The 15,316-nt window shown below is 50.8% G+C and overlaps 1 protein-coding gene across 16 annotated transcripts in view; it reads right to left on the bottom strand.

The window, feature by feature from the left end:
* The window catches only part of AGAP1 (ArfGAP with GTPase domain, ankyrin repeat and PH domain 1), a 532,124-nt gene that overhangs the window by 63,932 nt on the left and 452,876 nt on the right, over window positions 1-15,316 (bottom strand). For all 16 annotated transcript variants that reach the window (XM_038574273.1, XM_038574276.1, XM_038574283.1 and 13 more), the window contains 2 exons: window positions 12,278-12,368; window positions 3,741-3,963 (listed from right to left, as the gene is read on the bottom strand). In XM_038574273.1, the coding sequence (XP_038430201.1) occupies window positions 3,741-3,963; window positions 12,278-12,368 (314 nt within the window). The remainder of the gene's footprint in view (window positions 1-3,740; window positions 3,964-12,277; window positions 12,369-15,316) is intronic.

Genomic DNA, 15,316 nt, shown 5'->3' with positions numbered 1-15,316 from the left:
TCTACCATGCTCCCCTCTCTGAATTAAACCTCCATTACTGAGGGGGGACGAAGGGCATCCTCTCCCCTCCTGTGACAATAAATTTAATATCGAATGTACAGGGAAAAAAAAATGGCAGTTGTTGCAGAATCCATCCAAAAAGATTTTTTTTTTTTTCTTCCTGGGAGTAATTAAAAGATGCTTTTCTTGACTAATGATTCCCCGGTTTAGGAATGGGAAGTCAATACTGCTTCACTGCCGTCAGCTTCGATTGATCACAATGCTGCTCAAGTTTGAACGGCAGTTCTCAGGGCAGCTGAGAATCACTGGAACCAATTATGAGCCGTCCGAAGCTACCCTAATCAGGGGTGCAGGGACAACAAGCAGAAGGGCAGCCAGCTGGTCAAAGGCGCCTGTTTTCCTAACTCACCCGTGGGCCTGGGTGACACCAATATGAGGTGGTTTCAGGGGACTGGCTATTTCTTTGGAGAAAGATCTGCTCTGTTCCACTTCCCCGTGGTCCTAAATATGTGTGTGTCCATACATGTGCGCGTGCGTGCTTGTGTGTTTGGGGGAGGAACGGCACATCTCTAATTATATTCCACTGTCAGAATGAATCTTCTGAACAAGATGGAATGGACTGAGCTTCTCGGGAAAACAGCTGGGCCCTTTTCCAAAGAATTAGACTGGATATATTGCACTTGGCCCTTCCTTGGATAGGAATAAAAATTTATTAAAATATTTCTTTTTAGTATTACCTTAGGGCCACATTAAAAGACCCCTCCAGCTGCTTGTACTAACAATCACAGGTTCTGCAGAGGGATGGGAGGCAGTGGCGGGAGGGGGCGTCTTTCCTTGTTTCGGAGAGGCAGGATCCAGGCTGCGTATCCATTCTCCTGTGGCAGCCTGAATTCCACATGGAAATTCTAGCTCCAACTCTGAGTTTCTGATTTCTGTTTGAGGAGACTGCATGAGCTAGTGAAGATGGTGGGTGTCTGAATTATCGTTGCACTATTATGCTGACATGTTTCTTTATATTTTTGACAGTGGATCTACAGTTTTCACAGGATCTACCAGGACCATGGCCCTCCAACCAGCCTCCCTGCCTCATCTCCATCCCTTCCAACAATGCCGCTGGCTGCCTTTAGCTGTCCTGGGAACAGGGGGGTCACACATGAACATAGGAACCCACACCTCTGCCCACCCTAGGATTGCTGTTATAATATGCTGCAGGCTCAAAGGCTTGTCCAGGCCTTTGCTCTGCTTTGGCCTTATTGTCCCCTACCCCTCCTCATTTACCTAGAGGTCCAGCCCCACAGCTGGTGACTTCCCAGTTTCTATACTTCCCCAGGGGCCTGGACTTTGCCTAGGCCATGCCATCCCCCACAACTTACTCCCCATGTCCCTAGGCCTGGAAATTGCTCCACATTTTATTTTTAATTTTTTTTTTAAAAGATTTTATTTGAGAGAGTGAGTGACCAAGAGCAAGAGAGAGAGAGCATGTGCATGTGCACAAGCTGGGGCAAAGGCTAAAGGAGAGGCAAAGGGAGAAGCAGGCTCCTCGCTGAGCAGGGAACCCGATTCGGGGCTCCATCCCAGGACCCTGGGATCATGACCTGAGACGAAGGCAGGCGCTTAACTGACTGAGCCACCCGGGGGCCCCCACCCCACATTTTAAAGTACAGCTCAGATGCTGTTTTTCCAGTGACACTTCCCTACAGTGGCTGTAAGAACGCCCACCGTGCAGTGAGTTCTCCAGAGTCCTGGCGCCCTCAGCTATGGCCCTGAGAACATTCACCAATTACTGTAGGGCGATAATCACCATTTATCACTTCTTTTCTACAATAAAGTGCTTAGTGAATATTTGTTGAATATTAATTAAAAACGAAGCTCCCCGAGAGAATGACGAAAGGCACAAAGAAGCATTCAATCCTCAAAGGTGTTCATCTTCTGTGGAAACGCTATGACACAGCATCGTTGTCACCACAGCCTTGGAGAGGGCCGCAACTCAGCGCAGCTCTGGAGGACAGTGAATGTGACCCAAGAAGAGCTGGGATTTTGCTGCGGTCCCTCCACTTGTGAGAAAGGAAGACTCTGAAATGTCTCTAAAATATAAAGATGTGACGTGTATAATGCTGGAGAGAAGCGAAAGTTACACACTCGGGGGCTTACACTGAATACGCAGGGTGAAACACACACACAACCCTCACGAATGAAGATGAAATTCATATAAAATATTTACCAATTAAAAATATCAACCCATATCTTTGTTATCGAAACACCCTAAACAGTGGCTAATTATGACAGAAAAACAAACTTTCCCAATTCAGGATACAAAAAATAATATATATGCTCCTTTTACACATACACAGTAAAATGCATGATTAATTTTTTCCTAACTTATTTTGATGTTCTCTGCACTCCTACATTAAGCGCGATCCAATTCCCATCATATTTCATCGTTAGACCTAAATGTCCTCCAAGGAAACTATGAAAAAATAGATATTAATACGCAGATTTGTCTTGAAAGAATGTTCCTAGCTGATGGTCTGCTAATTTCTATGCTGGTGTTAAACAGATCCAGATAAAAGATTTAAAGGAGTGTATCATTTCTTCACTTTGTAAGAAAGTTGCCCACATGGGTACCGCGTAGTGGAGCTCATGCGCGAAGAGCTTGCCAGCAAACGGAGACGATGCCAGACAAACCTGCTCTGGGCGCCTCTTGCTCCCTCACCCCCTCCCCACAGGACGCTGTACACGAAGAGCAGATTAGAACACGCCAGCTTCATTCTCTAAAGTGAACCGAAGGTGGCACCACAAATTCATTTTTCAGTGTTAATGAAACAAAGTCCACCGACACTTCGCACAGGGTTGTGGCTTAGCGCAGAGACCGATTTCTTACTCCTCGCGTGGGGCCCCACTGCAGACCGCCATGCGGACTCTCACGCTCTCATCACCAGCAAAACAAGCCCGAGGAATTTAAAAAGTGCTAAGGACAGGGGACCCTCTCTTCTCCCTTCACCTCTTCACACACACCAAGAAGTGGATAGTGAGCCCCCAGCCCCCTCCTCCTGGGGGGCGGCCACCGGGACGGGGTGGCCCACTCTGCCTCTGTGAAGGTTTTCTCAGAAGACATGCCATTTTATCACCTCTTAGGTACATTAAATATGTATGTATACTCAAAAACGGTTTATAATAGCTGTAAATGAAAAATGAGAAAATAAATGGGCTCAAAATAAATGCGTTTTTTACACTGGGTAACAATTAACATTAATGAGGGAGTCACCATACGTTACGCTGTTAGTTGGCTGATTAAATGTGTTAGAAATATATTTTAGAAAATAAAATATATTTTGTTACTGCAAACTCGCTTATTGTGGGTACGTGGGGGGTGGGGAGGGAAACCTACTGAGTAGATGCACATCAAAGATACAAGAATAACAATATTAAAAGAAACAAAAATTCATAATTAGTGTTAACAGCACAGCTTACTCCTATTAGAAATGTATTAATTAAAGTGATATATTCATCAGGTTGGAAGCCTAATACATTTCTAAGAGGGGGAGAGGAATCCCCAAGGTGTAAAAACAAACATAAAAAATTAAGGAGCCTGAATCATCCATGTCTGCTGAAAACCAATTTGAAATACAGACAATTCCTATAGGTCGCCTGGGCAGTTCCGGGGGAGGCTGTCACTGGGGTCACTTCCAGTTGCCGACCCGCTGACAGAAAGCCCCAGAGCCACCTTCCCGCGTCCCTACCTTGTGGAGTCCAGCGAGGGTTTCGTCCGCCCCTGGCTGCTCTCTTCCCAGACGCTGTTGGCCAGCTCATTCCCAATGGATGACATCACCTTGATAAGCTCGATGGGCCAGTCGTCGAGGTCCAGCGACCGGACTCGAGAAAGGTGCGTGCCAAGGTTCCGGTGGATCCCTGAGCACTCGATGCACATGAGGGCTCCCAAGTTCAAACTGGCCCAGTTAGGATCTGTGGGAAGAGGGACAGGGTGCCACATGCGGTCAGACCATCATCACTCATTCCAGTTGCCCTCAGGATCTCTGGAACCAGAAGGCCAGTTAGTTACTAGACTTCACGTCGGGCGGTCCCTCCCTAGAATCAGGGGGCCTGAAAACGCTCCCCGGCCAGTACTCTATACTGTGTCAGGCATCTTGAAAGGTTTGACATGCTAGGGGCACCTTTTAAAAATATGGCTCCAAAGCCGAAGACTTTCCTGCACGATAAACAGGTGCAGGCACTGGTTCGGACAGAGAGATGCACTTCCTAATACTTGAACAGCAGCGTCCTCGAGAGCACAGATGCACGTGGAAAAGAGCCGTGTGCGATCATATGTGACCATGGTGGCTGCTGACAGAGGGAAAGACAGGGAGTGCTGGAGAGGATTTCCAAAGCTACGACGTCCCTGGTAACCAAGCCATCTCCACAACCATAGGCACATCCGAGTTTTCATTAGTCACACGAGGGACGTGTTTGCAAATTTCAAGCACGAAGGCAAGCGTGCTCTGATGAAGACATGGTTTCTGGTGATCTTTTTAAGGGCAACCTCTGGAGTGCTCTATTGCTGCTGGCAAGATGGTGGGCAGGGTCTACCGGTTAGGTTATGGCCTAGCTGGATCAACCCTGACTTGCACAATGAATGGCGATGCTTTAGGCTGTGATCGTGCACCAAGGACAACAGATGAGCTTAGAGAACACAACTGGAACCCTTGAGCTGGATCATTCCCTGTGTGCAAGTGGCCGGCAGCGCTGGAAGACGGAGAACTCAGGCCCACGGTTGGCTTCATGCCAGAACCTACAGCTGATCTGTGAAGACGGAGCTCACCTTGACAGCCAATGGCTTTCACCACTGATAGAAGAAAGTAAGGCTTAAATCATCCCAGGGATAATCAATATTTACTCCAGGTACATGTGAAGAGTCAACAAAAAAACCCAGAAATGACCTTGTCATCAGAATTCATCAGAAACCAGCCAGCCATTTCTTTCGTATCTGATACTCTGGAAGGTGGGATGGATACCATGGGGGGATACAGGAGAAGAGAGGTCTGTGACTCAGACAAGTTCTGGTCGGGAAGAGGAAACGTGTGTCCCAAATCAGAACAACAATAAAAATAAATAGAATGAGGAAATGCAGAGTAAATGCTGAAGGGTATAGTCAAGAGAATAAATGCACAGGCCGTGTGGGAACGAAGAGGTCACCCATAGCAGGTGCAGGAGGACAGGCTGCATGGAGGCTGGGCCTCGGGCTTGGGGGGGATCAGAGAGGGTGGGGTGGTAAACAGTTTGCGGAACATGCGCCTCTTCCTAACCCAATTTCTACACTGGCCACCTCTGAGTCTGCAGCTCCCAATCCCAACGTGGCCTCTACCCCCACCTTTCCACAGGACAGGGTAGCCAGAGTCACCAAGTCAGGCAAAATCCGAAGGACCAACGTGTTTAGCCGTCATTTTACTCGACCTCCGGAGATACCATCTTACAACACTGCCTTTAGATGCCTTTTTGGTCAATACCCTCCCTGGATTTTTCTAGCACTTGTCTAGCTCCCCCAACTTGATTTCCTTCCCAACTTTTTCTCCTGAACCCCTTACCTCAGAGGGCCCTGCGGGGTCATCTCTTTCGATTCCATACTCTCTTCCAAGCAAACTCTACCCAACCCACAGATCCCATTAGGACCCAACTGCTAACAACTATCCACAGACACCGCCTGCTTCGAGCGAACACAGATATGCTCCTCTCTCTGAGCAGCACGTGTAACGACCACTGTACGTCTGCATTTGGAAATCTTGCAGGTACCTCCCTGTTACCATTTCCCTCTGTGAACGTCATCTTGTGCCAGGCACAGCTCCATCGCAGCACATTCAGGCCAGGAACTTGGGAACTGATTCACCCAGGTATTCAAGCCGGGATCCTGATCCTTCCATCACCCTCTGCCCCCCCTCCCCAAGCCAATCACCAAGTACTTCAGTTTCTCGATGTTCATTCCCTTATTGTCCCCACCGCTCCCCCCTGCCCCTGTCACCAGCTGGAAGCAGCAGCCTTCCGTCCACGGCCACACACCTTCTAACGTCCCACAGTCCACGGTCTCCTCGGTGAGCCTGACTGTGTCACACCTTAACTCAAAACCCCTCTGTGGCTGCCACTCTGCCATCCAGATCTGGGCTGCAGTCCTGACCAGCAGGATCAGAAGCGAGCCAGTCTCTCTCTCAGGAGCACTTCAGTTCCCTGACACCCCTGCACCACGTACGTCCCTCTGCCGGGCTTCTCTTCCTGCAGGCCTCGGGACGCACCTGGCCTCCTAGGGACTGTCCCCCTCCCAGTGGCCTCACAGCAGCCTTCCAGCTGCTCCTAGGAGCCCCTCACAGTCATGGGCCTCACTTCCCAAAACCCTCCCTGCAGAAGGGCAGTGCCAGGGGCCCCGACCTCGTTCATGGCGTCACCTCAGAGCCTGCCTCAGGCAGAGGAGGAGGAAGGACTGAAGGAATGGCCGAGCTAGAGCGGAGGACCCGTCCCGTCCTAGGGGCCGGCTGGGGCAGCTAGGTGTGGGACATGGACTAGGAGCCAGGAGGTTCACGTGCCCACCTCCACCCACTGCTGAGAGCCACTGGTGAATGCTTTTACACACTGTCCCCACTGTCGCCATGAGCCACTTGCCTCAACGTGGGAAGGTCCCCCTTCCGGGTGCCAATGCCCACCTCTGCAGCCATTCTCTGGGCTATCCTACAGGCACAGAACCCCAACGGTCCTGACCCCCGATTGGGAACCCAGCGCACTGCCACCCCACCTGCTGCCCCAGGAGCTTCGGAGACCGTTGGTGTGGTGTCCCCTGAAGGAGGACATACAGGACACGTTTCAATGACTACACGCAGATCTCTGTGAAAATTAGAAACACTGAAGGTGGAGGGAAGTGAAGTATTGCTGGGACCTGCCATCACCTCAGTAAGACCAGTGGCTGCAGGGACATGGCCTCTGAGTGTCCTGCTGCTGGGGCCCAGGAGGGACGGCCTTGCCTCTGCTCCAGTAGGTGAGAACAATTTCTGAGCAGGTGGCAGCAGCATCTAAGCACTGCGAGCAACACTGCGGGGTCACACACCCTGCACCCACCAGGATGCATCGGGGCAGGCCCTGGGCTGCCTCCTCAGGCCGACAGGTGGGGCCAGCATGGCCTTAAAGCCCTGAATGGTCTCCCATGTCCATTCCAGTGCAGTGACCCCCACTGCCTGTCCACACAAGCCTCCTGCCTGCCTGCCCCTTGCAAGTGTCTTCTGTTCTCCAGGCATCGAGTAAGAAACGAGGCCAATGATGCCCAACCCCGTGGGGCTGTCCTGGGGGTTAAGTGTCGGGCTTCGATTCCATGGGGTAGACCAACAGTGAACAACCTGGAACAACACACAGCATGTTGGGTAAATGTGTGCTCTGGGAAAACCCCGCTATGGAGCACAAGAGGGACACAGATCTTATCCGTGTGTGTGATTTAGACCCCGTGGTGGTCAGGGAAGGCTTCTCCGAGGTGACATGTGGGCAAAGATCCAACAATGTCAGGCTGATAGTTACAGAATCTGCAGTCTCTTTTTATACCAGTAGGAAAAGGCAACAGGAGTGAGAGGCTGAATGTGCTCCTATGACAGGTTCTGCTGGGACACCCAGAGACTAGGGGGGGAGGGGAGCCCCTTCCTGGGGCAGGTCTGGAGGCACAAGGGTAAGACACGCTCCCAGACATCTGGCAGGATAACGGGAGAGAAGGCGCTTACAGCGTTCACACAGCACGGCGGGGGGAGATCAGCTAGGGTGATTTCCATCCAGGGCAAGGGGACCAGCCGGGAGGGCGGGGTCAGCTCCGGCCCGGGGGGCAGGAGGGCCTCGTGGATGAGGGGGCCCCGGAGCGGTGGGAAGGCCGCACTGCCTCCGTGAGTCTGTCCGCGCCAGGGCTCCAAGGTGTTGGCTTCTCAAGGGCTCCTGACGGGGGACTTTCCTGACTCTCCTGCCGGAGGGCTGGCAACAGGTGCCCTCAACAGACTTCCACTGTCCGAAGGGCCTGGCCACGCTTTATCTTTACGGCAGATTTCCCAGAAGCACAGATGTCCTGGGGCTGCAGCTCCTCGAGGGATGGAGGCTGTGGGTTTCCAAACTGACTGCATCAGCGGCTCCCTCCACAGACGGCTCCCCCGAGCTAAGGAACCTCAGAGCCCATTCTGGAAAACCGTTCTGGGGTCTCCCAGGTGTGCAGACAGGCGGCTCCTGGCATTCTGGCACATTCTCAGGAAGAATGAGGGGTGGGTGGAGCAGAGTTCCTACAGCTCCAAACCCCGTGTGTCACGGAAATCCCCAAGCCCCATCCCCTCTGCCCCAGGGGGACACAACTAAACTGGGGGGACAACGTTCATAAGCCAGTCGGAAGGGCCGAGAGAGGCGGCTGTGGCCCCTGGAGCCCAGGACTGTGGAGCAAATGGCCTCGCTCTCACAGGGACAAAGGCCGATGGACGGGCCCACGCCCCTAAGTCCCCCTCCATCCTCTCCTGAGATCCCTTTATAACCAGGAAAGGAACAGGCTCATTTAAAGATGTGTGTAATTATTAAAAAAAAAAAAAAAAAAGAAAAAAACAAAACAAAACAAAAGACGTGTGTAGAGTACAAAGAACGAAGAAAGCAAATCTTTGGAACTACCACCCACTCCGATCGTGGACAGCTGGTATTTTTTATCTGTGCGTATTTTCATGGAAGGAATGCACTACACAAAAGACGTCTTCTGGCTTCTGTTCACTTGACACATACGTAAGCACTTCCTATTAAAAATAATTCTTCGTGTTGGAACGCAGCATTTATTAGCCAATTCCTATGGGCGCCTTCCCTCTTGCCACCTTTGTCCCCGACAGCGCGTGGAGGACAGGGGCGCGTGCTCTGTCCCGGCTTCGGGGCTGCGCCGTCACAGCGGAGGGCACAGCCGCTCCCCTCGGTTTGATCCTGTCTCCCTCCGTCGGGCCACAGCCAAGCGCTGTCCGCGTGGACGGTCCTCGTCGGGGCCGCCCGTCTCCGGGGCCAGGCTGGCGGGGCCTCGGGGGGCCTCTGCCGAAGCTCCGTGCAACGAGAAGGGACCCCGGGGACTGGGCCCCTCGGGCTCTGCCTTCAGACAGCTGAGGGAACTGTGGAAGGCGGAGACCTCCCCGAGCAGCCCGTGGCCGGGGCGGGGGCGGGAGCACGCTGGCCTCTGGTCCGCGCTCCTGGGGTCCGGCGGGCCGTGCTGTGCGAGGGGCTCCCGGAGAGGCCCGCGGGCGCGCGTGGCCCCCTGTCCCGAAGGCGCCTGGCTCGGGCGGAGGCGGGCCCTACCCTCTGGGTTGCGGTTTGATAACGTCTTGGAAGCGAAAGGAGCAGAGCCACGGCACGATCAGGCTGCAGCGGAGAACACACAAAGCTACCCGGGACCCAGAAAAGTCATGTTCTTATTCTCAATTTCTCTTTTCTCAAAAAAAAAAAAAAAAAAAAAAAAAGTAAAAAAAGAAAGCCCTTCAATCAGTAAGAATAACAAAAACCCGCCGAGGCTGTACACCAGCCGGAGGCCCCAGGCCTGGTGCCCAGGACCCGCGTGGAGGGCAGGGTGTCCTTTCCTGTGTTAGGGCTTCAGCAGCAGAGTACAGAAGCCCCGATCCCACTGGCGTCCAAGGAAGCCTCCCCTACACTGGTGGCCTGGCAGGGCCACCCCCTCCTGCCAGAAGCCCCTGGAAGCATGAGGGGGGACCTCCCAAGCTGTGACATCGGGGGCTGCAAGGGCGTCCTGTGGGCTCCCCGGGAAGGTGCAGGCAGGGCCAGGTCCCTGGAGGAGGAGTCAGGCTCTCCGGGGCCCGGCAGAAAGCTGCAGCCTCTTCTTGGCCGCGTTTCCTCTTCAACACCCAGAAACAAGAGCCCTTCCTTACGTTTAGTGTCTGGCCATTACGCGTACTTGCACACGCCAAGATACAGGCCAATTTCCTCAGACACAAGTGCTCACTATAAAACAATCAGACGACCCCCATCACCAAAGATCCTACCACTTGCAGGGATGCGTGGGGTCAACGTTTCTGGAATGCATCCTCACGGATCTTTTCCACCTAAATCCCTACAATGATTCACTAGGTCTCCTTGACTCACTGCCTAAATACCTTCTCATTTCCAGAGCATTGTAAGATTTCTCCATCTCAATATAATATTTTTTAAAAAAATATATATAACTACTTTTAAATTTTCTGCTCTGTAAACAGCGTCGTGATGAACACCTCTGACGCTACAGCTTTGCGCCCCTTTGCTCGCCCCCATGGCCCTGGATCCCGGAGCATGAGCAGGAGTATGGGGCACCCATTTGTCTGGGGCTTTTCATGTACGTTGCCAAACTGCCCTGGGGAGGTTTTACAGTTCGCTGCCAGCGTGTGGGTGGTACACTGCCCAGCATTTTCACCAAAATTGGGTATTTTGATTAAAAAAAAAAAAAAAAAAAACCTTTGCCAATGTGTCACCTCCTTGTGTCTTTGATCTCTGTCCCCCGTTGTTCTCCTGGTTCTCCGAAAAAATACAGCAGGGGGGCAGGGAGCTCCGCCTGCGATTTCTGTGACCCGGGATATCTAAAGCGACCCTTCAGACCCTCCACTTCCTCCCTGTCAGGGGCCCACCTCAGCACCCACACTCTCAGTCACGAGAACTAAGAGCCCTGATGTTTAAGGACTGGGAGCTCGAGACCTCTTTCTCCTCCATAATCCACTCTCGGCCTCTCCCCGCACCCTCCGTCCCTGCACAACTACTCAGGGGCCTCCCCTCCCCACTACCTGACCCCCACTTTGGGGGTCCCACGACCCCCCTGCTCCCAGGAAGGACTCCTGCCCGAAAGTGACCCACGTACCACGAAGCCCGTGAGCCCCGGAATCGGGCCTCTATGGGACTCGAGCTGTGTGGTGAGAACGACCTTAGGCACTTCTGATGGAGGCTCGAACGGCTATAAAAACTCTCCCTTAACAACTTTTTGATAAAAACGCACACTTAATACTAACTTCATTTCAAGACACATTTTAAAAGTAAAATTAAAATATTCAAACAAAAGAAGACACTTAAGGAAGAGACCCCCTTCTCTCACTTGGAGGCCACAGACCCTGGCCTCCAACCTCTCCCGTTCCTGCCCCGCAGCACTGGGCTCGCTCAGAGGAGGCTCCCGTTCCCCTTAATCTGACATCCTGAGTTAGTGCTTGCCTCTTACTGTTTGCTTGACCATCCTTCTCAGTGGCCGCCCCCTCCCTCCACTCCTCAGGAGGTGGTGGGGCCAGGACAATCTCCCCAAGCACAGCGCAAAACCCTTCCGACCCCGCTCTGAATCTCCAAGGAGCTCCCACTGTTTACAGATGCAGATCAAGGCTTTCATGTTCTCCACTTAGCACCCTCACCTCCTGCCACACAGTGCCCTCACCTCCTTTGGCCCCAACCAGCCTCCAACCTGAGCAGCAGGTACTCTTTCCATAAATGTACAAACCTCAGCCACTGAGCTGCATGTCTTGCTGCTCCCCTGACTGCATGACTCCCTCAGTCACCTGTTCAGATCTCGCCGGCTTCCACAGCCCCCTGTAAACACCAACTTCTGCTCAAAGTCTGCCTGAGACGAGAGAGAGAGCACACACAAGTGGCAAGGAGGCCGAGGGAGAGGGAGAGGGAGAAGCAGACTCTTTGCTGCAGGGAACTGGATGTGGGGCTCGATCCCAGGACCCTGAGATCATGACCTGAGCCAAATGCAGGCGCTTAACTAACTGAACCACCTGGGTGCCCCGGGTCTGTTTTTTAACAACAACAACAACAACAACAACAAATATATAACTGGGAAGAGTTTACTGAATGCATCCAGCACTGTGCGAAGGGCTGGGATGTAGAAAATTAAAGTCTGTCTTTAGCCTCAAGGATAACAACAAAATGACTTTCTCAGAGGGAGCAGAGTATTACGTATTGGACAGTGGGAAGCATGAAGTAAAACTCGGTTACTTCAAGGCAGGAAGCAGTAATTACGAAGTCTACCAGATTCCACCATATACTTTATCCTACGATGAATTTCTAACACACACACACAGAGAAAAAAAGAAAAGGAAAGAAAAGATAAAGACCAAGACCACTGGTTGCCAAAATCTAGAACATATGATTTTGGAATTAAAAGTCATCACGTCACATAATACATCTTACGTGCTGAATGTCAGAAATGGGTCCACTGCAGCGTGGGCCTCTCAGAGCATCCCATCTCCCGTGAGGAGGGCCCAACCCCCCTCTGGCCCCCCTCCCAGCCCACACTTACTCTGGGTGTCGCAGTCCACGCAGTGGGAATTCCCGCGGATGTTTCGTATCGACTGCAAAGCCATGGCCTCACTCTGGCTCGTCAGCCGGGACTGGGCATACGGGAAGAAAGACAAATACAAGGTGTAAGCACCTGGGAGACATTTCCACATCCGCTAGTAATGTCAGGGCAAAATTCAACCCTTTTCAGCAGATGCAGGATGAAGACCACTCGAAGCAGCCACTCCTCTTCAGGAAGAAAGCACAACTGACGGAGAATGTTTCGTGCTCTGCGTTAAGACCTACGGGATGAGGTGACTCTACCAGAAACGAGGACGGAAGTAAGTTCTGGATCATTCGTGAGTGAACACAGACCCACCACCCCCGCCGGAGAATGGAAGTGGTTAACGTGCTTTGTCGTGTCTGCTTGCTGTGAAGACGGAAGAATGGGAAATAATCTGCTTATGAGCCATGGGTCAGGGCTTAATCAACACCATGAGACACAGCTCATGATTCCTCGCCAGGAAACCACATCCACACCACGCTTCATGCCTTAGAGATGCACTTTTCACATTAAGAGTATCTCCGTTGCTATGCAACAAAGTCCCTAACTAGGGTGGGGGGCAGGAAGGGGCATTTGTTCTTAAATTGATGCTTAACCCCTCTTCTCTCTACAAGTTAAAGAAATTCAGAAGGGGCATAAGAACAATATAAGAATTGATAAGCTATGTTGTGATCATCTGTACTTACGTTTTATTAACATCATGGGATCTATTCTTCTAGCCTGTTTTTAAAAGCACACCTGTACACATACATGTACAAAAAAAAAAAAAAAAGCCAGCACATATTGCTTTGGAATCTGTGCTTTTAGCCTAATGACACACTGTCACTTCTCAATGCCACCAGGTGTTCTCTAACACCAACATATTGAGCGGCTGCATACCACTCAACGTTAAGAACATCTTTCTGGGGGATCCCTGGGTGGCGCAGTGGTTTGGCGCCTGCCTTTGGCTCAGGGCGTGATCCTGGAGACCCGGGATCGAATCCCACATCAGGCTCCCGGTGCATGGAGCCTGCTTCTCTCTCTGCCTGTGTCTCTGCCTCTCTCTCTCTCTCTCTCTCTCTCAATCTGTGTGTGACTATAGTAAATAAATAAAAAATTTAAAAAAAAAAAAAAAAAAAAAAAAAAAAAAAAAAAAAAAGAACATCTTTCTGGAGTTTTTTTTTTGATGGACCTTTAGGTGGTTTCCAATTTTTCTCCACTGTAAATAGTGCTATAAAGAACTCACTTGTTGCTAAATCTTTGCCTGCATTTGTCATTACTTACTGGTGACAAAGTTTTGGAAACAGAAGTGCTAGGTAAAAGGCTATGTGCTATTTTTTGAGCTAATTTTTAAAAAGTGAACTCTGTGCTCAATGTGGAGCTTCATCTCATGATCCCAAGATCAAGAGTCGCACGCTCTGCCGACTGAGCTAGCCAGGCACCCAGGATATGTACTATTTCTAAAGCTAACGATGCACACGTTTAATAATGGCTAAACCCAAAAAAATTTTAGAGGACACTTAAGATAAGCTTGATTTTTAGGTCAGAATTCGTAAATTGAATCATCTCATGTCAGATTTGTTTGATGTAAAACAATGGATTGCTGGGGCACCCGGGTGGCTCAGTGGGATAAGCATCTGCCCTCAGCTCAGGTCGTGATCTCAGGGTCCTACCTAGGACTGAGTCCTACATTGGGCTCCCTGCTCAGTGGGGAGCCTGCTTCTCCCTATCCCTCTGCCTGCCCCTCCCCCTGCTTGACCCTCTCTCTCTGTCAAATAAATAAATAAAAATCTTTTAAAAACCCAAAGGATTGCTTACTACCTAAAAGTATAAATTGTAATTTGTTCATTTCTACTATCTAATTAACATAATACATTATTAAGATTTTATTCCGTTTGGTTAGATATCCCACTATTCAAAGTGTATTTAACAATTTAAGGTTGGCAGCTGGAGTATGTGTGTCCGTGCACACAGAGGAACGTGCCTGTCTCTCTACCTGACTTCTATAGCACACGTACACATATGTACGCACGTGTACGCCCACGCCTGAATTATCCACAGGCAGCTAAAATTTCTTAGAGCTCATTCTCAATGAGTCTGTATTTTCCCTCCAGCTATCTCTTGGATGTGATTTTCCTGCTGTGCACTCTGCCATCGATCCAGCAAACTCCCAAGGTAAACAGGTATGGACCTGTCTTCCCCGGTGCTCAGGGAGTCCTCCCAGGGAGAGCACCCCTGAGCCCACACAGCTAGCAAAGGGAACAGCATTTTAGGCTGGTGTGTCAGGCCCAGATGTGATGCTGTTTTCCCAAAGAGCTGGGAAGACTCTGGTAAGGGTGTGAAATGGAACAAAGAGATGGGGGATTTAGCTCTTCCCGAATCGGGAGGATGTGGCATGGGTTCGAGTCTGACGTGAGATACTATGACGGTGTGCACACTTTGGAGGATGTGTCTGCTCAGCCACATGTTCTCCCCACTCCTGTTCTTTTTTTATTTTTTTTAAATTTTTATTTATTTATGATAGTCACACAGAGAGAGAAAGAGAGAGAGGCAGAGACATAGGCAGAGGGAGAAGCAGGCTCCATGCACCGGGGAGCCCGATGTGGGATTCGATCCCAGGTCTCCAGGATTGCGCCCTGGGCCAAAGGCAGGCACTAAACCGCTGCGCCACCCAGGGATCCCCCCACTCCTGTTCTTAAGCTAGGCTCCGTGCTTGGTGTATGACATGTGTCGTCAATCCCCATCTGCGAGGAGACCCAGAAGCTTCCTTGCACTCACTTCAGGAGCCTCGTCCGTGGACGTGACTCAGTAAAGCCAAGGTTCTCAGAAAGGAAAGGCAGGGATTCTCTCCACCTTGGGTATAAAACATCTTTAAAGAAGAGAAGCAAATTACATTATAATAATAACGGCTGTGGTCTGGTTTACCCTGGTGAAGAGGGTAATAAAGAAAGACACTCCATCTTTCTGAAAGATAGACTCCCTTCTTAATGATGAAGCTGAGCATAAATCATTGGCAGA

This window comes from Canis lupus, chromosome 25 (genome assembly GCF_011100685.1).
Source record: "Canis lupus familiaris isolate Mischka breed German Shepherd chromosome 25, alternate assembly UU_Cfam_GSD_1.0, whole genome shotgun sequence".
NCBI classification, from domain to species: domain Eukaryota; kingdom Metazoa; phylum Chordata; class Mammalia; order Carnivora; family Canidae; genus Canis; species Canis lupus.
The sequence above is the reverse complement of the archived record's forward strand: the minus strand, read 5'-3'. Positions and strand labels throughout refer to the sequence as shown.